We start from the raw sequence: 26,465 nt of genomic DNA, 5'->3' as shown, positions 1-26,465 counted from the left end.
TAAAATGCGAACGTATTGTTTTATCAATACTATTTAATTATATTTATATATTTACATTGGAAGACAAGTAAAACTGACTCTTTTTCTTCAACTCTTGGTTATGGTTGCACTTTATTCAATTTTACATCTTTAATATTTAAGAAATATAATCAATATCATAATGGTTTGGGAAGATGACAAACTAAGACGTTATAGATGGCAATAGGAATAATGAGATAGGTAGATAGGAAGGCACCTATCTATAAGAAATGTTGAACTATTTGTGCAAAATTTTGTGTAAGGTATTTTATTAATCTCAAAACCATCCAGGAGATATTTATATTATGTGAGTGCCAATTGGTTCTTGAGGATGGCCGAAACGTTGGACTTTAAACGAAATAAAGAATGTTTTGAGAATTTAATTAGGATTCATTTGATTTTATTTAAACAATAATAACAATTATCTTAATCATAAATAATTATAACTATCAGACTGGATTCAGACCCGGGCTCGGGAGATAGTAATACAGTGCCTATCCAATAAAATTTCCATACAAAAAAACATCAGTCCACATGAAACGTCACAATTATTATTACATTATATTTTCCAATCAAGTTTTTAAAAATGAATATTAATCCATAGATTAGTTGATACTTTATCTGGAATATAATGCCTATCCGTCGAATCCTTTTTTATTCAAATAGCTGTCGAACACAAAAGATTGGAGATAAATTATAATTATCCGTTATTTTCGGATAACGGATGATGCGGTTATCTTTATTAGACAAATTGAGTCACAGATAATTTTATCTAAAATCCGTTATCCATTATCTAAGATAAATTCTTCCCAACTCTGCCTCAAGGCAGGCCCCTCAACATAAGATATGACCGATATAGTCGTACAAAATAAAAGAAGATAATTGTATACAACTTATATGTATACAGAAACAATAATCTATTTGAACTCACTACGATCGGAAAAAGTATTGTTGATTCTACGATAAGTAGGAACAAGGAAATTCGTATCATAGATTTCAATGGTGTCTCAATTAGATAATGAAAGTCGATTTTTAACCAGGCCTTATTTTAGCCTCCAAATTTGAAATCGGGCCTTTAAAATTATTTTTTGAACTGTTGCAAATAAATAACACGCTAGTTAAAATAATTAACTTATTTTACATATCGAAAGCAACAAACATTAAAGAGAAAAAATAAACATTAGCTAGCGATTCTTTATGAAACGATCATGAATTACTCATATACTTTAATTATTTAAGTATATGAGTTTATATCAACATTAATGATAAACTACGCAATCTTGGAAGGTAAGATAATTAGGGCAACTACTGAAGGCACTATTGTTTTCTCACCTTATGTGCTGTATCTTCGTAAAACATACCGCAATATTTCATTCTAACAACAAAGAAAACTTGTAAAAGCCTGTTTTATTAATTGAAAAAAATTCCCCAAATGGTTTCTGCTTAGTCAACTAGTACAAGAGCCCTAGAAGAAAAAAAAAGTCAGTTATTTCAATCCAATTTCTGATTGATTTAATAAAAACGACGTATAATTAATAGTTAAAATTGATGGATCTGCCAATTATAGGTAGGGGGAATAAAAAATGGGGGCTATTTCAAAACGTTAAAAAAAATTAATTTTCCATTTGAAGCTCTATATCATTAAAACTACCAACAACACTAGAAAACCTAAGAGAGCGTATTTTAAAGAAGAGTAAATTTGCTAAAATATGAACACTGATAGAGCTTTTTATGTTTAATAGTTCTCGAGAGATAGCGTTTTAAAAAAGCAATTTTTCATAAACATGAACTGAACGATTAGTAGTTAGTGAAATTATTTTGAGAAATCTATAACTTAGGAACTATGTGACATATAGATGTCTATTAACACTCAAATTAAAGCTAGTTTAATGTACTCTGCTGATAAAGTAGTTTATGACCTTTATCTTCGTTGGAATAGTGATTTTCATGATATTTGCTCATTTAAATTGATTTATAATTGTTCGGGCAATAAGTTTGATTTATGTAAAACTTTTTTTAAAAACTAAATATTGAGCCTTAGTGTAAATATGTCACTGAGAAAGGGAATAATATAAATACGTTTGCGTAGGGGTGTTTCTGCGACAGCATACAGAGAAGGGAACAAAATATAAAAATTCCTAACAATTTCGAGCGGATTTCCCAACTCAGGGGAGGTCCTGCGAATATTTCCTAAAATTAGACCTTTTCCTAAATATTTTTTGGAAATGAACCATTCTAAATGGCGTTTATAAGCAATTTAGAGTTTAAATAACCTCTTTATATGGTGCTTTATTACAATTTTCGCAGTTTGAAGTTCAAATTTCACAACTTTTTTGTTTTAAAATTTTTGTTAGGAATGACACCTCTGCGTGTGCATAAATGTACTAAATGGCTTTCAGGGAGGTAAATTAAGATCGGTTATTCGATTTGGATCAAGTCCAAAAATGTCCGCCTAATATTTTATATTGGTTGACTGAAATAACTTACACTTTTGAATCTGTTTTGTTTAAATACAATTTTAAAACTTACAAAATAATTAAAGACTTAATCAACATGGTCACACAGTTTGATGATGAAACAAATTATTAGGGGTTTTATTATTTTTATGGTTATAATTTTCTTCAAATTACTTCATAAATAACTTCCATAAATGAGAACATTCAACAAGTATGTGAATAGAGTTTTGATTATCGATTCTTAGAGTCCATATTTATCTCTTAGATTGTGAATCACTTAAAAATAGAAGTTTAACGTAAACGAAGTAGTGGCGTTCAACGCAATATTTGTAGTTTAGTAAAAATAGCTTAAACTTTTTCTGCACCTAGGTGTAAACTGATTTCTGTCAATTAATTTTTGTATAAACAAGTTTGAAAAACAGGATGGTAAAATATTTATTACTCTCTGAGGATCCGTAGACCTAATATGGAAGATCTTTTGAAATGGCCGCCACACATTTTTATGTTTATTAACAATAACTTCTTAAGTATTTCAAGTAGCTAATATGTGCTTTTGTCAAATGTCATGGCAAGTACTATGATTAGGAATATAATCATTGTAAACTACTTTATAGTGTATTTAACGAACTTCAAATAGTCCTGAGATAACGAACTTATTTTCAATATCAGACTCATTTTCAACGTAAGCAGTATAATGTCAAATTCGTGTAAAATTATGTATTAAGCTGCCTGACAGGAAGAAAGTACTTATTAGTAAGATGTTAGATGTTAATTATATTTTACCAAATATAACTCATTAATAATCAACTTGTTTGGAAAAAAAAGATTGTTGTTTGAAATATTGTATCTCGGAAAATATTATACGTATAAGAGTTCTATTAGGATTCAAATTTTGGTAAATTTGAAAATTTCGCTAAAAAAACGTTTGCGAAAATTTAGATTTTTTTTTCTTGAAAGAAAAAATAAACTTTAGGTAGTGTGTTCATAAGGTAGTTCAATAAATTTTTTCATGAAAATTTATTGTTCCAGTTGTGTAATATTGGTAAATTTTTTTTCTGACAGAAAATGCGCTTAGCTGGTGAATAAATGTATTATTCTCCTAAAAAATAACGTAATTTGGATGGGTTTATGCTGAACCAAATACAAAAAGAGAACTTAGAGAGAGTGTATGGTTTTAGTTCTGGATTTAATAAACATAATGAAAAAGAAAAACTTTAAATCCATTCATTTTAAACGTGTTTCTTGATATAAATTCACTGAATACTAGCACTAGAAAGTCGGGTTAATGTAAATTTACGATGGTATATACCTCCCTATATATATTTGTTATATAAAAAAAACTGCACATTTTAAATTTTTAAATTTTACCAATTTACATACTTAGGGTACTAGTAGTACATTAAGAATTATTGGCTATAAACCTATACATATAAGGCTTATGTAATATGCAATGTAAGGCTTATACACACCCATGGTGTGATAAACTTTTTACCACCGTCTTTTTCTAACGGTTTTAGATTAGAATCCATTATATGAAATTAATTTAAAATTACTTCTAGATTATCTTGTAATTTTTCTAGACAGTTGTAAATTTATTAACAGGTTTCCTTGTAGCTTGACTTTTTTAATATCTTCTTATTAAATTATGAGTTTTAAAGTGCATTGAATACAAATATTACCTCTATTTGGTCCCATCATGTGTTATTGCCAAATTAAAAATTCTCTTTATAGAATGATGAACTAAATGTTGCTAGAAAATGTGGTATTTTTAAAATATTTTTTAAATGTAAATTTTAACATAGAATAACTGGAAATAGGAGAATAGGCACCAATACAGCAGATGGACTTTTTTCGTAGAATGGCCCATTTTTTAAAACTTTAATGAAATTTATTAATTTTATTTATATTAAATGTCTTTTTTAGCAATGATTTATTTTAGAAATAATTTCCTCTTTTTGATGAAACATTGTAGTTTAGAGGGGACAAACATAAAACTGATCTTTTATAATAAATATGAGAGAAAATAGAACAAATGCAAATAGAAGGGACCATTTCTTCTTTCTTTGAGTGAGAAGAATTTTATTTATTTTTTCTACAAGAGTGTGAAAATATTGCTAATTATGTAAGCAATTATTAAATTAGCTATTAAAACACTGTTTACGAGATAAGGGTCGTTTAAAACAAACAAAGGTTTCTATTTAATGTAGCTATTTATTCTTCCATAACTTATTTAGTTTGATAAATCTTATCGTGCTTTCACTTTGGACTAGAGGGCGTTGGGGTAAGCTGATATAACCTCACCTCAGATTTGGTCTTGACGTTTTAGAACATCAAGGAAGTCAGAAGGATTATATTTCTGGTTATACTGAATTATTTTGAATGGTACGTAATATTGTTTAGTACTAATATCAATTTATAAATTATGTTCATTTAGAAGCTCTCAAAAATATTACCAAACAATTTAATCCATTTTATAGTTTTAATTTTTATCATACTATTTAACTTTGATTAAGAACCATTTTCATGGCATTTAAAAGTTTTGTGTTTAATTTTAACTTTTTTAAAATAATTACACTAATGTCTTCTTTTTTAAAACAAATTTAGCCAGTATGATAAGTAATTTTTAAAGTATGACAATACTTATAAGAATTATTAAAGTCTGTGCATAAAATGATCTAAAGTTGTTATCCTTCTTGTTCAATTCTGATTTGTTAAAGCTTGTATATTGCGATGTTTTGGCAAACTTCTAACTCTGTTAGTGATATAATATTTAGGAACAAGTTCATCCTGTGAATAAAAAAAAATTTAGTTTGCCCACCGCATCTGTAATGTAGGTCATGGATGTATATATATTTTTTCCAAAATAAACTTTTGATTGTCTTAGACCCAATGCCAGTGTAGTTTACCTTGAAGATCCAATCATAATTTGCCTTCCAGAACCTTATTTCAATTTTTTAAAATACTTTATAGCTTGTTAAATATTTTTGTTCATAAGAAACTACCTTTAAATATTCATTTATGATGAGCATAATTTTTTTGTTGAAATTTGATTAATGTTTTGTCAATGATGTGAATTTAAGATTTTAATTTTCTAATTGATTTTTTAATTTTTATTAGATATTAGAACTTTACTTTTTTAAAAACAGTATATCGATAAGTAAAGTTCGTTCCAACATTAATTATTTTAATCCGAATAAATTAAATCAAATACTTGTTTATTTTTACTTTGAATAACTTTATAAACAAACAAATGATTGTTATTATTAATTTGGCATTATCTTCCTTAGTTAACAAATATACATAGCACATTAAATTTAATATGACAAAGAAAATGGACTGTAAAACTTTTCTTTAATGTATTAATATTTTTAGATTTTGATAATATTTTATTTGATTTAAACCATTTATTTCATATGAATTCCATATTTTTGTCATATGCAAGGAAAAAAAGTAAGAAAATGAATTATGATTGTTTCCTAGAAATATTTTTATAAATATAATTATTTATGTAAAGTATAACCTATTTTAGAGTACAGTTTTTTGTTATACCTTAAATTTAGTAAGCATATGGTTGATATCTTATTTTTATTCTGTGACACAATAAATTCTTCAGTTTATTTTTATTTTATTTTTTATTTTCTCACTTTTTTATGGTTTTGAAGTGATAAATTTGTATGTAATATATTAATATTGTTTGTTGTATTTTATAATTATTTAAATCTTAATTCAATAATACACTTGTTTTCTTAAGTATTCTTATTATTTTTTTTTTAATTTTAATATTCATTAGTGGGCCGTGTGAATTTCATTACTTTGTTTTCATTTTTTTTCTTTTTACATGTCCTTTCATTATTGCAATGCATTATTGTTTACTGAATATCCAATGAACTCTATATATAGAACCCTTTGGAAGGTTGTTTCACTGTCTTTAAAATTGCAGAGTAAACAGTCTTAGTCACAAAATACTAGTAATTTTCGTATTTGGTTAGCAAAATGTCAATGACGCTATTACTATTATCTTTTCAATGCCCAATTTATTTTTTTCTTTTGCTTTTGTTCTATTTGTTCATATGGGTTGTGCCTCTTATAGTGCTCACTGAACTTTTTAGATAGCAATGATCGCTGATGACAGTCGTCTAAATCTTGCCCATCAGAATCTGCGGAGTGTACCAAAAACATTGGTTAACAGTTTTCAAGAAGTTGTGAAGATTATTGATGTTAGTAACAATACCATTAGGTAGGTACTAGTGTTTGTTATTTATTTTTATATTTTAAAGCATGCATATTTATTAAAAATCACCAACATATCATTTTTGAGCCTTAGATCTTAAATAACCTTACTCAACAAAATAACATTTTGTAGTACTAGTTGATTTATTAAAATTATGTTTGAAGAAAAAAAAGATGAGGTTATAGCTAACAATTTTTATGATTTTTTTTATATTCTTATTTTTTTACAAAAATTAAATAGTCTGTGGATGTTTATTTAATAAAACGATAATACATTCTATATATTTGATATGATTTTCTTAGACTCATATATTTTTAATTTATTGAACTGAATCTAGATTGTTATCTAATCTAATTGTTTATGGGGGATTTTAAAAGATTTGTGCTATAATTAAACTTTTTTTTTTCATTTAATCCATCGTGTGGCCTTATTATTAAAAGATAACTCTAAATATTTATGTAATTGTAGTTTATTACTAACACAATAACTTAATAACTTAACTTAAACTAACAATATACTAATTATAGATGGACCAATAACTATTAACGAAATAGCTGATTTTATTGACCTTGGGAGTTCCCCAAACATAAAAATTGTACGTTATCCATACCCAACATATTCACCAGATCTCATTATTTGATTAACAAATTTTTTTTTGTTCCATCAACAATTTTCGATACTTGTTTGTTATCTATCAACCATCAAAAAAATATAATTTAATTTATAAAAAATAATTATAAACAATGAAAGCATGTTTATTTTTTATGCAAAAATTGAAGTATTACTTTATTTGTATTGGAAGCATGAAAGTTTACGATATGTTGTAATATATACTCAAAAGGATCATTAAGCTTACTTGACACAATTTAACTTATGAAATTATATAATATCTACTTACGGCTTACTTCACGGGGCTAAATTTTCACATGGTGGCTAACTTTACTATAAATACAATTAATACAATTAATACAATACAATTAATTCTCTTTTTTAGGAAAATTACTATTATTCAACTTAATAACTTTTTTTTCTTTATTTTATTCTATGGCCATTAACAAAAACGTATTCCATCTTCTATTACTTCTGGTTTATGTCTCTTAATTGTATTAATTCTAAATTGCATTTTAGGGCTTCATTTTTCTTAAACTCTAAACGTTTCTATTAAAAGGGTGCTACACATTAAGGGAAGTGGACAATTATTCTAGTATTATTTAAAAAATGAAGTGTCCACAAGCAGATTAATTTTAGTTTTCAGATGTTCAGGTTTCAGTTTATATTACATAGTAATGATAAAATTAAACAATTTTATGTTCATGAAAAATTTCATTTAAATTGTTTAAAATTATTGGACACTCCTCCTTTTTTAAAAAAATTAAATGGTCAATTCATTTAGTGAAAAAAAGTTCAACTTGAGCAAAAGGGGGAAAAAAGTTACATATAATATAATGCAACCTACTTTCAAACGATATCACCATTCATTTGTACTTGCCATTCCTCGCAAGATAGCACTGCAATTTAAAATTTCATAAAAAGTAAACTAAAAACATTCTTCTCTTGTACTCATAAATATACTTATATTTATATTATACCATTATTATATAATGGTTGGTTTGTGTATTGTTACATTAATTTATGGATATTGTTATAGTTTGCTTCGTTAAAAATTTAATTATATTTTATTACTAATTATTACAAATTGTTTTATCCTGTGTAAAAGAAGTTGCTAAGCCTAGCCTTTCCCATGTAAACCTTTATTTGTTTATTTACAATAATTTTCTTTAACCTTGGAGATCACTTTTACCCTGTACTAATGTATACCTTAGTGGATCAGTACTGAAAAATTATTAATTTTTAACTTTATTAAATTGTATTATTTTATTAATTATTAAATTTACTAATCATGAGATTATAGCATATATTATATAATGAGGGATGAAGAAAAGATATTGTTACCCTCAACACATATAGTATATTAAAAGATATTTCAATATAATTTCTCCTATTCGGTTTAGAAACCCATTTTTTTTTTAATTTTTTTTTTTAATGCTTTTATATACAATCTCCTTTAAGGTGATAAACATTTGCACCTAGTCACCCTTCAAAATGTTCTATATACAGTCTAGTTTTACATACAAAGTTTGGGTTGAAATTCAAATAGGGAAAAATTGCTACAGTAAAAAACATTGCACAATATTTCATCAAATATATATTTTTCTTTAAAACAATGCTTTGGATGTAAAGCAATCTTCAGAGTTCTGTTAAAATTAAATAATACTATTTATTTGTTTTTCATGAAATTGTTTGACATTTATGTTTTTCTTGGTTTATTGATTTTTTTCAATTTTCCATGCTAAATGGGATCAATAAAATTTGGTATTTGGAATATCTTAGCAATATTTACAAAAATCGATTTCTGAAATACTTTAACAAGTACTGACTTATTCGTATTTTTGTTTCCTCAGAAATATTTGAATTTTGATTTATTGCCTTTTGAATCCCTGCTTCTCAATTGCTCTAATTTTATAAATATTGTGTTATTAAATATTAAACCTCAATTTAAAACTACCAAATTATAGTCCTTTCTGATATTAATGTATTTTTAATTGTTTCAGTGATGTATCTTTTTTGAGGTCCTTCAAGAACTTGACGTCTATTATATTTGATCATAACTATATCACAAGTGAAACTGTCTTTCCATATCTTTCAAGTGTAAGGATTTTATGGTTGAACTATAATCATATCACGACATACTCCGATTTTATTAAACATCTCCGTTCGAGATTTCCTCACTTAAAGCAACTAAGCCTCATGGGTAACCCTGGGATTCCTCAGTGTCGAGAAGAAACATATTACGATTATCTTCGCTATAGGTTGTACGTTATTTCTTGTTTTGAAGAATTGGAATATCTGGATGATAGAACTGTTAGTGAGCATGAGAAAGAAGAAGCCCAAAGGCTCTTTGGAACACCAGCGTTCGAAAAGTACGTTTCAAAATCGATTCCCAAAGTTTTTCGTGGTGCTATAAATAGAGTTCGAGAGTTTATCACACCATCTTCAGACGAACGGCCATACTTGATTTAAACATTAAAACTTATCAAATTTTTTAATATTTATTTCATACTACAATATCAGGTGTTTTTATGTTTTAAAAAATATATCTACATCTGTGCAGAATTTCATAGAATTTAAATATAATTTCAAATATTATGGCATAAATCATGGTATTTAATTAAATATTTTCAATTCTTTATTAATCTTAGTACCATATTGATTAATTAATTGAAACATATATGTTCTATTGCTAACTAAATTTAACAGTAGGAACATATTCCTATTTTACTATATTATTAATTTTTCTTATCAAACTTTTATAAGCAATTATATTGTTAAGTCAAATCATAATTTTGTATATAATATGAAATAAATAAATGTGTACTTATATAAAATATAAATAAATATATTATTTACTTAAACTTTACTTGCATATTTTATTTTTTTGCTCATATATTTTTAATTTGCTGCCTAATAATTTTCAGGCAGTTATCAGTTGTGGTTTATGGTGCAATAAGTTTTCTGTACATTCCTTGTTTATGATCTAGATTTATTATACTAAAAGATGTTTGAAATTGTAAGGATTTGTACCTGATGTTGGTTCGATAGAGTTTGTAGCCTAGAATAGGTTGTAAATGTGTAAATTACTACAGTGCTATTTTCCATCACATGTGATTTTTGTGCCTTTTTAGAAACTACATTCAATGGATTGTGACTTATCCATTTTTGGTGTTTAATTATAATTTTTTTTATTTTACAAATTAAATTTATGAATGTAAAAATTAAAATATTCTAAGAGTACATTATTTCTTTTTTGAAAATTTATGGTTTTAATCACATTATTGGTGATGCTAAAGATAGTGTTAGTAATTACATGTTTGTAATTACTTTGATATGCATAGTTCCTAAAGATATTTTTTTAAAAATTTTGTTATAGCTATATATTCTATGTTATAAGAATGTATCACCAGTTATTTTTTTATACATTAAAAGTCAATTTTGTATTATATCTAAAAGAAAAAAATATAAAAAGTTCTATTTTTGGGTAATTGGTTGTATTTAAATTGTTAATACCCTTTCTGTGTTACAACCCTTTAATTCCCAACATAATTTTTATCAAGTGAAGTTTGAAATTTATAAATTTAATTTCATTAAAACCTTTAATTTCTTTGAAAATTGGATAACTAATATTTAATTATTTACATGTATGATTTAGATACATTTATATTCTATTACTGATCCGCCTTAACAGCTTAATGCTTATTGTGAGTAGTTTTTAAACAGATATATATATATATATTGAACATATATGAATATACTACATATTTGGATATAATTAGACATTCACACACAAAAAACACATTGTTAAACGCAGTACACCAACTGTCAAATGAGTTATGAGCAGTCATAGCACAAGAGTCAGAGAGGAGAAAAAAGGCTATTATTTCACCGCAATTTTTGACTACTTTAATGAAAACCATGTATTTATTCTTTCAGTACATCCTGCACAACATTTTAATAAAATGTTGGTTTTTAAAAAGCTATATCTCGAGAACTATTGAACATAAATAGCTCTATCAGGGATCATATTTTAGCAAATTTACTCTACTGGAAATGATGCCCTCTTAGGTTTTCTACTTATATTGGTAGTTTTAAAGATATAGAGCTCCAAATGGAAAATTATTAATTCTACTGTCTTGAAACAGCCACCATTTTTTTAGTTCCTCTCCCTATACTTGGTAGACATCAATTTTGACTAGTAATTATACCTGTTTTTTATTAAAGGAATAAAAAATTGGAGTGAAATAGCTGCCTTTTTTTCTTCCCGGCTCTTGTACTATCAGTTTAAGTATGATGTCCTGGGACAGCACTAGTCCTATATATATGTTTTTTACAATACAGCTAATGATATTTAAAAAACAGTCTGGCCCACTGATGGTTTCTTAATAATTTTAAAAGGCAATATCTGGAAGGAAAAAACAGAAGCTGGCTTAAAAAACATCATGAAATGCCTAAATCATTTTTAATTAACACTAAACATCGATAAAAATAAATTCACACCCTACTAAATAGCAAAATTTGGCCAACCCAATGCATTGAAAATTGAAATTAATGTCAATATAAAATCCAATATAATACTTGAAATAATGTGGCTACATTAAGTATTTAGCAGTTTATGTTAATAAAAATCTAAAATGGGATTGGAATACATAAGGAGAAACAAAAAATAGCTCGGAAGGTTCATGTGCTAACTGTTATAAAATGGTAAGCATAACTGGTTAGTTATCATTACATTAAAATGTAATATAAAAGGAGAAATGTGGAGTAGATAAAAGGTAGAAATGAGAATGATAAGAGTTTAGAAAACAGGATTTTCCAATATAAAAAGAATAATACAGATAAATGATAAATATAAACTAATTAGGAAATAATAAAATAATAGTACACAAATAGTTGTAAAAAGGGGAGTCATAAGAGGTAGAGAAAATATAAAGTTCCTGTTAGGTGGGAGTTTAAACAGAGGCCTTTCAAAAAGACAGTTGGATAATTTCAAAAATGGAGAGGAATGAGAGTGGGGAGAGGAAGTACAAAAATTGGGTCAAGTATAAATATTTCATATAAATAATGCAAATCTAAAATAGAGTAAAATAAAATGAAAGCAAATCTGAAAACCTCCCCTCTAGTTCATGTAAATTGTCTACTAATTCTTTTTTTTATTTATCTTTATCATCTTTATTATTTTATTTAAATTTGTTTATTGTTTTTATACCAACACTTTCACATTTTTATGTTATATATTTTATATCACTTTTTAACCTTACATTAACTCTAACTTCTTTGTGTCTTTTTATTGTAGACCTGATGAAGACCTACAACTTAGGTCGAAACATCAGAAGAAAATTGATAAATAATATTACTGTTTTTTTTTTCCTTCTTGACCGTAGCCCTGACCATCTTCAAATCAATTTTGTTATTTGTGGCTTTATCAAACTAATTGGATGCCTAGTATCGTGGGTTAAATTTGGTCTTGAAATAAGTACTATAAATCATTATTTTGCAAATTTTGAAAATATTTTATTGTTTTGGTTTATGATGGTTTACGTACTAAATACTTATTAACAAGTTATGGTACTCATATCATATGACACAGAATTAAATGCTGTTTAATGTATTATATGTTAACTTTCTCGCTAGGATGCACTGTTGAAGAATTACTGGAAAAAAAAAGACCTCATTCATTACTTAATTAGTTTATTTCTCTCTAGATTCACTTATTATTATTCAATAATTTTTACAGCCTTATATATTCTTACAGAAAGTTTATACCAACCTAGAAGTTACTGAACTATCCATACCAGATTAAGATTTTGCTTAAGTAGCAAAACTGATTCTTAATCTAATATATCTTCTTTCTTTTTTTCTTTGTTTAATCTAATTCTAAATCTAATTTAAATAGCTTAACTGATGCTTAAGTAGCAGTTGAATACGCCCAGCAGCACCAATGTATTAATCCAATATGGTCTCTTACCCTTATTACTGCATATTGTCGACATGTCATTGAAGTAATTCTCTGAAAAAAGGAGATTCCTTCTGAATCAAGATCATGGAAGGACAGTGGAGGGGATGCATTTTATGTTATTTTATAACCCCTAGAAGATGGCTTCAGGGATATGTGTTATTTATAGATATGTAAATATTTTTTTGTATAAGAAGATGGTCAGGGTTGAGGTCAAAAGAGAAACAAAAATAGTTTACAACTATTTATTTTCCGACGTTTCGCCCCAATTTGCAGGGCTTCATCAAGGCTAAAAAGATACAAAAAAAAACCTAAGAATATTACAACAATTAGATACAACAAGGCAATTTTAGCTAGGATAAATATTATGTAAAAATAAAGTGATAAGAAATTACATATAAATAAAAGGAAGCAAGACGTAAAATAGTATCAATATAAAATAAAATTGAATAAAAAATGATTAGAATAAAAAAAAAAAGTAACAATGGTAAGAATAAAAATTTTGAGAAATACGTAAAATATACAGTTAGAGATTAAATAAACGTCTTGAAAGGATAATTATAAATAAAAAATAATAATGATAATAAATGAGCAAAGAACAAGTCATTTATTTTCATTTTAATATCATTATTATTTTTTATTTATAATTATTCTTTCAAGACGTTTATTTAATCTCTAACTGTATATTTTATGTATTTTTCAAAATTTTTACTCTTACCATTGTTACTTTTTTTTTTTATTCATATTTTTTATTCAATTTTATTTTATATTGATACTATTTTACGTCTTGCTACCTTTTATTTATATGTAATTTCTTATCACTTTATTCTTATTTAATATTTATCCTAGCCTAAATTGCCTTATTGTATCTTATTGTTGTAATATTCTTAGTTTTTTTTTTTGTATCTTTTTAGCCTTGATGAAGCCCTGCAAAGTGGGGCGAAACGTTGGAAAATAAATAGTTGTAAACTATTTGTGTTTCTCTTTTGACCGCAACCCTGACCATCTTCTTGTATATCAATTTTTACGGTCAACTATTTATAAATATTTTTTCTTTCTATATTTGTGTATCTCCAGCGGCGCTCTTTTGATAAAACTAGTTGGAATGTGATATCTAGAGCTATTTTCTTGACAGAACATTTTTGTTCATTTCAGATGACATTTTTAAAGTTTTGTGGACCTCTATAGCCCTTCTGAGTCAGAGGGTTGAAAATTAGTATATAAATAGAGTTGGTACTATAGAAGTGCCTGGAGATCTCAATTAATTCCTTTCATTTCTTTTTTTTATTTCTTTTTTAGGCTTTTGGTTTACAATGCCTGTATGCTGAATGGTGTTACCTATGCATGATAGCAAAAAAAACTTTTTTTTTTTTTTATTGACAATAGTCCATTGGCTATAATGGTTTTAATGAAATGTCTAAAGTTTTCTTTTTAAAGACCTATATGTTTTTTTATATTGATTAAAAATCTGAGAAAAATTAGGAAAAAAGTTATGAAGAAAATAAAACTTCATATGTATTATACAATGGTAAATTATAGCAATGATTATTTGAAAGACAGTGGAATTCTTTAAAAACAAATTTGTGTTAGAGAAGGTCCTTTTGGGACTGCAACTTATTTATTTTTGTTTCTTTTCTTATCGAAGTTAATTTAAGAATGAGAAGAAATGCTTGATAAGTGTTATTAACTTGATAATGTGATGATGAATATCTGTCATTTTTATTGAGAAATAGTATTTACTTTAGCAAAATCTCTTTTTTTTTTTGTAATTAGGTATCTAATTTGGGAAGGAACTTAAAAATCATATGCAATCAATTTATAAAAATATATTTCGTATAAAAATATTTACAGTTACAGTAAAAAAACAAAGGTAAAAAAACTATACACCTATAATAATTACGTTTTGGAATCCTCTGGGGATGCCAACATTAAGAATAAATTTATAACATTGGTATCATTTGTTCAATAAATACAAATACATAACCTATATGGCAAAATTAAAATATTAAATTGACTATGAATTGTATAAAAACAAAAAATGAGTGGTAACTAGGCTTATAAGGTAAAAAAAATTAGTTTACACAACAATAAGTGAATATACAAAACGTGACAATTTACATTTGAGGAATCTTGTTGTTGACTATTGACTGAGGTCAAATAATTTCCAAGTTTGTGTTAATATTCATTATTTTTTGCCAAAAAATGCATCGTACTCTGGTATCCTTGGGGAAAGGTGTGCGTGTACATCTTCCTTCCAGTAGCTGAGGTCGAGGGCGGGGATAGCACGTGTGTCTTGGCAAGATACGAGTTGGTTCCTGTAATGATGCAAAGTATGTATAATTCATTGATATTTCGATATTTACTTTTTTTTTTTTTTTTTTACAAAACTTTCCTTTTATTTTTAAGTTACTTACTTTTCTGAAATGACTCTAAAACCTTCAGGCTGCATAGTTTGAATATGATCTCCATTATCACAAAGAAGCCTTGAAACAGTTGATTTTCTGATTTCTCTCAATTGTTCTAAAAAAGAATTACCGATAAGTCAATATCGAATTTGTAAAATTATTCATTAATATAATTTATTCTTATTGTAACCATATGACCAGTTGGACTATATTATGAGTGTAGAGAAAATTTTGAAGTTTATTATTAAAAAAAAAATACTAATATTATTTTCATGAAATAATAAATCCAATTTTCTTATGAATTATACAGTAAGTATATTTTCATGCTATCTATAATATTTTATTTTCCAAAAAGTTTTAACATCTGTGGTTACAAATAAATAACGTAAAAGAAATGATGTAAAACCTAGAGAATTATTTTTAAAATAATTTTACATTGCAATCTGTTGTTTTGAATACAATATTAACACAAATAGAGTTATAAAATAATAAATTGAATACATAATAGAATGGAAAAAAAATCTACAACTAAAAAATAAAAAATAAAATTGAAGAATAATAAGTAGTGACTTGATAGTCTTCCTTTGCATTTGTTAGTTTAATAAGCAGCTATAAGTAGTTTTTTAAAAATAAAACTCAGTTTTGATATTGAATTCATATTATTCTGTATGTTTGTTATTTCTGCTTTGTATGTGTCTGTAGTTATTCTAGATGTACGTATCTGGTTTTTGTTATTAATTTTTAAGCCATGGCTCAACGTAAGTAGGATGAAGTAAGTTGACTTATGGCTGCTTTTTTTGTAGGGTGATCGGGCATTTACTGCCATTAATTCCTGAGCTGCCTTTAACTCAGGTTATGCTAGCAAATATTTCTTCATTTTTATGTGACAGTAGATTAATCAACGCCTTCGTAAGTTGGAATAATGTATATGTCTCTATTTGAAATCTTTGAATCATTACTTTATACAAAGTTATTATCAATTAAATTTTAATTTACCTGGTGTAAATGCTCCATGATGGTCTCCTCTTTCATAGAAGAACCTATCTCCAACTCTTGTTCTATAGAACTGTTCAGTCATGATGCATAAGAATGTTGGACCAGTAAGTGTATCTTTTATGTGAGCTTCAACTGATGCACCAACGACAAGATCAACATCATCCGGGTGTTGGTAGAGAACTGAGAGTTTTTGTACATTCTATAAGCAAGCAGAATAGATTTTGATAAACAGCTATATAGGAAACTAGACAATTACAACTTATAATAGTTAATTTATTATAATTAATTCTAGATTTACAGAATCTGCTAATTTAATGGATTTAAAATTTAATATTTTTTTTTTTAAATAAATGAACAAATTTTATATTTAAAGACTTTGGTAGAAAAACAAGATATCTCATATTTTCATAAGTTATTTTGGAATCACTTATTCTTAACACTTTAGTAATAAAATTCAATAGCAATTTTGAGCTATTTATGCTTCTTTTAGTACTGTTTTTGCTTTACCATCCTGTCCACTGTCCAAAAATGTACCAAAAGCAGTTGTACTAATTTTTGAAGTAAGAATTGAGTTACCTCATTTTTCCTCCATAGTTTTCATCTATTAAAATTTTTCACTTTATTAGATAAGAATTTGGATATAGTTTAACCCAGCTGGAGTGTTCTACTTTTATGTCCCCAAAGAGGTGTCCCGTGAGCATTTATCTCATGGTAGACAATTTGTACTATTTTTTTTTATATAATTGAATGTGATGATGACAAAAAATGTTACCTATACTTTCAATGAAATTTGAAATTGAACTAGTGAATTGCATCTATTCCATCAGGAGCAGATCAAGATTTCATAAAAGATTGAAGATGCTCTTGCCTCGGCTCACGATTTAAAATAAGAAACAGGAGGGTTCCAGGTGAGCAAAATGCTCGAATGATAAAAAAAAGATGCCTCGGTAGGAGTGTACTTGTGAGAGAAATGCTCAGTCTTACCATTGCGATGAGGCTAGAGAAAAACTGAATTGAGTATAGGAAGGGACATAAAAGAGGGAGTAACATAAACAAGCGGCAATAAAAACATCAGAGAGTTAACAGAAGGTAGAGAAAAGTATAAACAAACCATATGAAATAATAGAAAAATATATACATTTATTTCCCAACACGAGCAAAATGCTCAAGGCTGCATCCCTCCTAGGTTAAAAATGTTAGGAGGTAGTCTGGGTTGTGGTTAAGAAAAACAATCAAGAAATAGTTTCAGCTATAAATCAATGGCCTAAATAGTTCAATAAATAAATAGGAAATTAATAATGGTAATAAATATTAATTGTAAAGTAAACAAGAAATAAAATAAATAGTGACATCAATAGTTAGTTAATTATGGCAGTCATGTGACTGGAGAACAGAAGTGAAACTTCTGTAAATGGAATAATGTAGTAAACGTTTATTAATAATGATCATGCATTACCTCTTATTAGCTTAAGGAAGGAAATATTAGTTCCGGAATAATAATAATAATAATTAGAACAAAAAGCCATTTTCTTGGTCAATTCAGCAGGAAATTTTTTTTAAATTGTAATAGGAGAGAATAAGTTAACAGGAGCTTTTTTATTCATGACAAATCTGTCCTTTGTTTTGAATAAAAAAAATTATATTAGAACCTCTCTTAATTGCCATTCTGCTTGAATAAAAGTATTTTCTGAAGGAGTCTGATAATATATTTTTTTCATATTTGTAATAAATATGAAGAGAACATACAATATATGAACAGATTTCTCATTTATTAGAGATAGTTTGTCTTACTTCAGGATTGATGAAATCTTTGAAGTCTTCCCAATGTTTAGCTCTTGGGAGTCCACAAAATTCTCTGTAATCATTGTATGATGCGAGTCCATGGTCTCTTCCTCGCTGGATATCAATGGCTCTAAGATCTCGTCCGAATGGCTTACCGTTTCTAAATAAGTAGTCTGTAATCTGAATAAGCGTAATAGTATTAATTTTTTTAAAAGATATTTTAAGTTAAATAAGTTATCATGTTTACATAAATGATAAAAAATTAATTACCAAATGTTTAATGTTTTTACAGAAAACTTGTTTCAAACACAAAATAGTTAAAATAAAATCAAATTTTGTACTTTCAAAAGAAAATAGTTACAAAAAAAAAGTATTTTGTGTGTTACTTCTTAATGTATGTTTTTAAAAAAAACTACGGATTTGTAAATATATCAACCACAATATTTAGACATAATTATTATTCATTATTTAATCTAATTCTAATGGTTCAAAATATTTAGCACTCTTTTTTTTCTTTTTAAGGAATAAAACCCTTAATACTTTATTTAATCTTCGGACCTCTGTCCATTATAAAGTCTGATTTAGAATTATATTATCTGTTAAATATAATGGTGAATTATATAAATTTAAAAGTGTATGTAAAGGTTAATAAAATCTAATTTTCTCTAATATAATTGTAAACTGGACTTAATATTGGATGGAAACGTTGTCCAAAGATTAAATAAAGATATAAGAAGAATTTTTTTTTAAAAATAAAATAAATAGTGCAAGATATAGTTTTTATTGATTAATAAATCTTCAATTAATGATTTTTTGGATGATTTTATATTTTAAATTTATGTTTTCTACAATTGCTGAAATCAATACATTGTATTTAATTGGTATATAATTATAAGAAGGGTGTAATAACCTAGATGTTGATCGCCCAGAATAAAAATCTAATCTAATCTATAATTATAAGAAAATATGTTTATGATAACTCAAGTATAATAAAATAGTTGTGAAGATTTTTTTTAAATTACCTCACTGGTTAAGAATGGATCAACTTCTTCCTGATTCTGTGTTGATAAACCTCTGGTCAATTTATCCATATTGTCACCTTCTTCAATGACTCCTGGTCGGTTAAAGAAATCGCTCAGCCTGAGAGCACCATAAACTTCTCTTCGTTCTCCAATAAGGCTAGAATAAATTTAATTTAAGGTCACTTATGGGCACAAATGTTATATAAAAATGAATTGATAAAAATCGTTTTGAGATTTTTAATGGAATTTTAATTTTATATAAATAGTTATTATTTAGATAGTTAATATTATTTATTACAATTACTCGATCATTCATGATTGATACTATTGGTATATAACTTATAACTTATAAATCTGCACCAGTTTGAGGAGATAAGTATGCTACCTCCACAACTTCACTATCATGTTGAGAAATATTTGTATTTTGAACTGGATGATTGTTGAATTCCGTAATTGGGTTATAATGGAAATCTGTTGAGAATGTTTTAAAAATGAACATAGACTCTAAATTCACTGTATCTATGCTAATACTGGTCTGCTTTAAGTGAATTTTTATTGTTGTTTTAAAGTTAAAATATTGATATTGTTAAAAATATATTGTTACTGTAACGTAAAACCTAAGAATGAATCTTGCACCTCTGTTTTGTGATAGTTTTATCGTTTGTATTGTAATTTAGTTTCATAGTTTTCAAGTTTTATTTATTTTTTTTCAAAATCAGTTTCTATAGAAAGTTAATTTGTTCTATTGGTAATATAATTATAAAATTTAATGAAATAGCAATCAACAAAATTAGTATACACAGGTGAAAGAATATAAAACAAAAATTCAAGAAGGTGGCTGTTTGACAAGAAATCAATTATAAGTTATGTAGAAAGGGACTATTTCTTCACCTCAGCTACACCCATAAAATTCTTCCTAAACTTGTCCATACTTATTCATTAATTTGGGTTTTAATAACCCTTATTACTTTGGTTATAGTAGATAAAAAATAATACTCACTGTAGTTGTCCTTGAATTGCGGAATGGAAGTATCTGAATGCAGCTGTTGCATGGTCATTAAGAACACTTGGGTCTACATCTTCTCTATAATCATTGACGTAGCCATCGGTCTTATAGAGAACTCCGTGTTTAACCATGTTGTTTGTTCCTGAAATAATTATTATTAATATGCTATAATGGTTTATTGAAAAGAAATAAACATATCCTACAAATTTTCGTGGTTCTAAATCTTATAATTAATATTATATTAACAATACTATATAAAAAATAATCCATATATATTTTTTGTATATATCTATGAGATGTATTAATATATAGGTATCCTACAAAATAATGATCGAGACAGGCCATTTATATAACGATATGCTGATTTTTTTAAATATAAAAATTATATTGTTGATTTTCTTGGTATTACGAGATATCACAAATTAAGTGAAGATTGTTTATTATTTTTTGTTTGTCGTCAAAAAATTCAATGAATTTATTGTTTAAAATGTTCAATTCTGTTATGTAACATTGATTAATAATGTTAAGTAAATAAATTCAATCCTCAGTCCAAAATCAAATAAATAAATGAAAGTTATCTTTCTAAACAGATTAATATACAATAGTCTAAAATGGTATAAAGAAACTTAAAGATAACAAAAAAGGCTCAGGTAGTTTACTGTATAAAATTTAAGCCTAAGACATTTTTGTTGATATTTTACTCTTTTTCATACAATTTAGTTTATTAAATTAATGTGTTGTTTTAATTATCAACTTATTCTCAAGTCAAAGTATATTTTATCAGATTTGTATTTATTATTTGAACTTACCAATAAAGATTGGGAGCCATTCAGCATAATTGATGTGTTGATATTCAGCAATAAGAATTCTTCTAGCCTCTTGGAATATTCTTTCATCATCCCAATGAGGATTAAGATGTTGAAGAATGTCAGCAATTCTGTTATGTTCTCTAAGAAGAATAATCTGAATGACTGTCAACTGTGGGTTTTGGTTGGCCCTCACATCACCTGTTATGTAAATCAAGAAAATAATTTCATATACTTAAAATAATTCATATAAAATGATATCAGAGATAAGATTTCAGTTGAATATTTATGTGGTGGAATAGGCATGTAATGGTAGTTTAAAACAGTTTTGGACTCATATTGATGCCTTACTTCACCATGAGGCTAAGTACATTGCCACTAACTTTACAAACAATTCAATTAAAGATTCTTTCTTTTTGAAAATTATTTATTAGAAGAAAATTTTTGTTGAAAATTATTTATCACTTAAACATATATGTATTAGTTTGGTCCATGAAAATAATTATTAATGATTCTTAATTATTTTTTTAAATAAGGTTACTTTTATTGTCTTTTTATGAAGCTGTTTTTGATATATAAAATATTATCTTTAGTATTATTTTTATAAATGGCTTAATTTGTAGTTGTGTTAGCCATCATAATAAGAAAATAATTATAATTTAGTTTGATGAAAATATTATTCCCATGATATATTTAAATATTCTGGTGATAATATCCAATGAAGAATGTAATAGAGAAAATAAAAACTTAAATAGAGTTCCAGAGAGTTCATAGAAACTGAATATTTCAATATTTTACCGAATCTGTAACAGGGTTCATCATCATCTTGAGTTTCGCAAGTTGCGCTCTTGTTGGCAGCTGGTGGAGGCCACTGCCTGCCATCCCTAACTTCAACGACAAGTCTTCCACCAAAACCTTGTCTTAAGGCTGCAGCAGTTTCTGGTGTGGAGCCATATACAAGAGAAGCATCCATGTAATGGCTTACAGTTACAATCTGAAAACAAATTCAATGATTATATTGAGTTATATTAATCATGATTAATTGAGTTACAGAAATAATAGATAAAAAAAAACAAATAATTTTGGAGAAAGAGGTGAGATGTGGAATTTGACTGAATAATTTAAAGATATAGTTCCACAGTGGGCTAAACACAGGTGTTATATGTATCACTCATTAATACTAAAAGATATACATCAATGGCTTACTCCACGGTAGTGCTTAATTCATTTCCAATAACTTTATGAAAGGTTCTCTCTTTTAGGAAAATTAGAACATTTAAATAATTTTTGTTTGACTGAAAAGAGACAGATTTTATAATGTCCTTTTGATTTAATTAATGTCATACCTGTTCCTGAGGTTGATGAGGTGGCTTGCAACCAATGTCAGCATCTGTGGTACTCCTTGAGAAGCTCATGCACATTTGACCATATTTGTGGAAAAGAGGGTCATCTCCGGGGATCTCAATGGCGAAGCAGCTTGATGGAGCCTGTCCATATGGGATTAGGATTCTTCCATCAGGGCTACAGCATTGTACGGATGCAGCATACGGTTCTAAAAATGAATATTATCTTCAATAGTAAATAACATAAGATGGTGTTTTAAGTTCTGTATTTTATTAACTATAAATTTTTTATTATTATATTCATTACGTTTTTCCTTTCCTCTGGAGTAAACCAACACTAGTTTACTATTCAAAAATATTTGTTCACACAGTAAGTACATTGGTAATTTATTTTTAAAACAATTTTTACATGTACTTTAATAAATCTCATAATTAGTCAAACTTTTATTTTCACGAAGGAAATTATGTGATTATTTACATGACTGAAAAAAATTTCTTTATGCTGTTTTAATTTATCATTATTCATTATTGATGAATATATTAATAATGAATGATAATAAATTAAAACAGTATAAAGCAATTTTTTCAGCCATGTAGATAATGACATAATGTCCTTTGTGAAATTAAAAGTTTGACAAAAAAAAAAAATTACTTTACACTGTTTTAATTTATTATCATTCATTATTATGAATGATAATAAATTAATGAAGGAATGAAGGAACATTATGATATTTAGAATAAAAGGTTTTTACCCTCAAAAAATTTATTGTAATGTTTTCTTTTCTTTTAATGTCCATTTCCATTTAAATTATATTATGTCTATGGTTAACATTATATCATACTGTTGTGTTGAAATTTTGATTATTTTGTTGATTCATCATCCCACAACGTCAGAATTATGTGATGATGGAATAATAATAATCCTTGTCTAATAAGGGTAATAGTTTGAGATGTATTATAATGAATAATAAAATAATTAAAGTTTTTTTCCACCATGTAAAATAATTTTAACCATTGAAAAAATATAATTTATATGAATATGGACATTAAAAGACAAGAAAACTATAAAAATAATGTGTCCTTATAATCCTGATGATGAGGCAAGGTCCCCTAACAACTTTCTTTTGTGGAAATCAATTATAATCCCCCTATAATTTTTTTCTTCTTGAGTGTAAAAAAAGTTTCACATCAAAAATACTACTAAAGTAGATTTATAAACATAAAGTGTTTAAATTTATAAAATTTCAAATAATCCAAATATCATTAATAGTAATTCAAGTGAGATGGAAAATAATTCAATAGAAAAACAGGTAAAATCGATGAGGATTGTTTCGATGTAATGTATGAACGAAAATATTGCCCTCTTGACAAATCAATCAATAAATAATTCTAGTTATATGTTATCTTAGATTAATTCTACTTGTATATGTACTGAATAAATACTTGTGTTATAAAATATAAATAAAACAGTGCTAGTGAATTGAGGAAATATACATGGTCACCTAACGCAGTCTTTAATCAGTTTTTTTTTTTATGTTAGATGTTGGACATGATTAAATCCAATGTAGTCTGATGTAGCTTATGGTCTCATGTTTTTGTATTTTTCACTGACCTTGTCCGAATATAGAGAGCCATCGAAATGGAAGAAATATGGATCCTATGTAGCTGTAGGATACAGTATTCTATGTAGCTATAGTCAGTATAGCTAACTTATAGAACAGCTAACTTTACATATTTAATCAAATTTGTTTTCGTATTAATATTATTTGGATTATATAACATTAAATTGGACCTTATAACATAATGTCATTTGGAAAGATATTTTCTACTCCTTAATCCTTTCTCAGCTACTGCAGAGCACTGTGAGGAGCTTGCGTATAAAGTAGGATCCATAATCCTGGGTTCTGTACCAGTTAACGGCACCTTGTCCAATCAATTCCCTCTAGTCTAATGCTTCTTTGACTGCACCATCCCAAGTATTTTTCAGCCTTCCTCTTGACTCTCGTTCCATACATTATTTCCTCCTGCATTCTTTTAACATGATCAAACAACTGTTGTCTATTTTCTACTATAATATGTTCTGTTGGTTTCACTCCAGGTTACTTCTTATTGTAGTATTCCTGACTTTGTCCCTTCGTGTTTTCTCCTCCATTCTCCTCAGGTACCTTATTTCCATTGCTTGGATTTGGCTTCAGTCTCAAGGTAGCAGTTCAAGACTCAGTAAAGGGATGAATGTAGTCTTATGTACTAGTTTTTTTACCTTATTAATAACTTCTTTCCTTCCCAGGAATCCAGCCTTGAATGAATGGAAGCATTTGCCAGCCAATTTTAATCGTTCTTGGACTTCTCCGTCTATCCAGTCGTTTTCGTTAATGTGATCTTCTAGTTACTTGAAATCTCTAACGTGCTTCAGCTCTTCTTTCTATAGTCATGTTATTCCATCTCCCCTTTCTTCCCGTCTTCCTGTTCATTAATTTATTTTGGTTGTTTTAATTTCCATGTTTAACAGCTACAGTTCTTCTTGTAGGATTCTGAGGTTGAATTGGGAATTTCTTCCATTGTTTCCTAATACAACTATGTGTGCTGTTATTCACGTAAGCCAGGTGTGTGAGATAGACGACTTGATTCTCTGTTCCTAGCTAATAAGTCCTAATTTTCATCTTTGTACTCTTTAGTGCCATGGAAATTAATATTTTGAAGATTGTTCGCCGAATTACCGTACTTAAAAAAGTTTTCATGGTGATGGCTTTTATAGATTTTATCAGACGGACAGACGTGATGTCAGGCAGGCTTGAAGAATTCTAGCCTAGTAAGTTGAAAACGTATGTTAGAAAACCATTGTTGGTGGATATTTATCCAATTATTATCAGTTATTATTTAATGATAAAAATAAAAATTTACAGACCCGATTTGCTTAAAAAAATCGTGGGTGAAATAGATTCCTGGCTATAAAATTATAGTTTAGTAATGACAAAGTTACAATTGTACCAGAAGAGGAAAGGCAAGGATTTCATTGCTTAGATCCCATGCATACATAAGTAGGATAGGAGAGTTCCTGTTACCTAGTTGTATAATAGTGGCTGAGTTCAGAACTGTATTTATGGCAGTCATTTTCATATTTATGGAATAAACATGGCTCAGGAAGATGTATCAATGTCATTTAGGAACGTTTTATTGTCCTGCATAAATTACGAGGAAATACTGGGAGACTTACAAGGTACCTAGAGAAGACTGTAAGCGTTACACAATGATCGTATCAAGTCAAGCAAGACAAGTTTTAACGAAGTAAAAGTGATTGTTTGGAAATAATAATATAACAGTTTCCCCAAACTTCACGCTAAATACAAAAATAAACAATGTAAAAAGTATTAAGAATTTCTATTGGAAATAAATAAATAATGTTACTTGTAAAATTTAATGTTTGAATACGAATGAATGAGTTTTTTTATCTACTGAAAATTTCAACTTTTTAAAATAAATTTATAAATTACTAGCAGAACCGGCAATCCTCCGCTGTTGCTATTTTTAAGGAAGTATATACAATAATTTAACACTATTGAAACTTTGATATAAATTAATGTACAGATGAAGTGATAAGTCTGTAACTATAGTAACGTAACTGATAACAGCTAACTTCGATGTATAATTGTTATTACTGCGTCGATTTAGTTGATTTCTTCTTATTCTCTTAGATAATTTGATTATCTAAGACATTGCCATATTAATAAACAATTATTGAAAACTATTGAAACTTTTATATCAATTAATGTATAGATGAAATGGTAACTATAGTAACATAACTGATAACAGCTAATTCGATGAATAATTGTTA

General features: G+C 27.1%; 2 protein-coding genes across 3 annotated transcripts in view; one reads left to right on the top strand and one right to left on the bottom strand.

Moving 5' to 3' along the window:
• Positions 1-4,716: 4,716 nt before the first annotated feature.
• Positions 4,717-9,879, top strand: LOC106690714 (leucine-rich melanocyte differentiation-associated protein). 2 transcript variants are annotated; one of them, XM_014436237.3, is made up of 3 exons: positions 4,717-4,856; positions 6,584-6,711; positions 9,318-9,879. In XM_014436237.3, the coding sequence occupies exons 1-3, from the start codon at positions 4,854-4,856 to the stop codon at positions 9,784-9,786; spliced, it is 600 nt and encodes a 199-aa protein (XP_014291723.1). In that variant the 5' UTR covers positions 4,717-4,853; the 3' UTR covers positions 9,787-9,879. The 2 variants fall into 2 exon arrangements, with proteins under 2 accessions (XP_014291723.1, XP_014291725.1); XM_014436239.3 differs by having other exon boundaries at positions 4,747-4,856; positions 6,565-6,711.
• Positions 9,880-15,084: 5,205 nt separating this feature from the next.
• The window catches only part of LOC106690713 (peroxidase), a 31,425-nt gene continuing 20,044 nt past the window's right edge, over positions 15,085-26,465 (bottom strand). Inside the window, exons 5-13 of the mRNA XM_014436236.2 lie at positions 22,637-22,842; positions 22,089-22,284; positions 21,294-21,491; positions 20,479-20,626; positions 19,479-19,635; positions 18,466-18,636; positions 16,675-16,873; positions 15,688-15,793; positions 15,085-15,588 (exon numbers count right to left, since the gene is read on the bottom strand). Of these exons, the coding sequence (XP_014291722.1) occupies positions 15,459-15,588; positions 15,688-15,793; positions 16,675-16,873; positions 18,466-18,636; positions 19,479-19,635; positions 20,479-20,626; positions 21,294-21,491; positions 22,089-22,284; positions 22,637-22,842 (1,511 nt within the window). The 3' untranslated portion in view covers positions 15,085-15,458. The remainder of the gene's footprint in view (positions 15,589-15,687; positions 15,794-16,674; positions 16,874-18,465; positions 18,637-19,478; positions 19,636-20,478; positions 20,627-21,293; positions 21,492-22,088; positions 22,285-22,636; positions 22,843-26,465) is intronic.

The sequence above is a fragment of the Halyomorpha halys genome, unplaced genomic scaffold (genome assembly GCF_000696795.3).
Source record: "Halyomorpha halys isolate HHAL.00 unplaced genomic scaffold, Hhal_1.1 Scaffold1836.1, whole genome shotgun sequence".
In the NCBI taxonomy this organism is placed as follows: Eukaryota; Metazoa; Arthropoda; class Insecta; order Hemiptera; family Pentatomidae; genus Halyomorpha; species Halyomorpha halys.
The sequence above is the reverse complement of the archived record's forward strand: the minus strand, read 5'-3'. Positions and strand labels throughout refer to the sequence as shown.

What these genes read in the sequence shown, in the direction of transcription:
- LOC106690714 (XM_014436237.3), top strand. An exon ending in GTTAGTAACAATACCATTAG is followed by an intron (nt 6,712 to 9,317) that starts GTAGGTACTAGT and finishes TAATTGTTTCAG; the next exon opens with TGATGTATCTTTTTTGAGGT.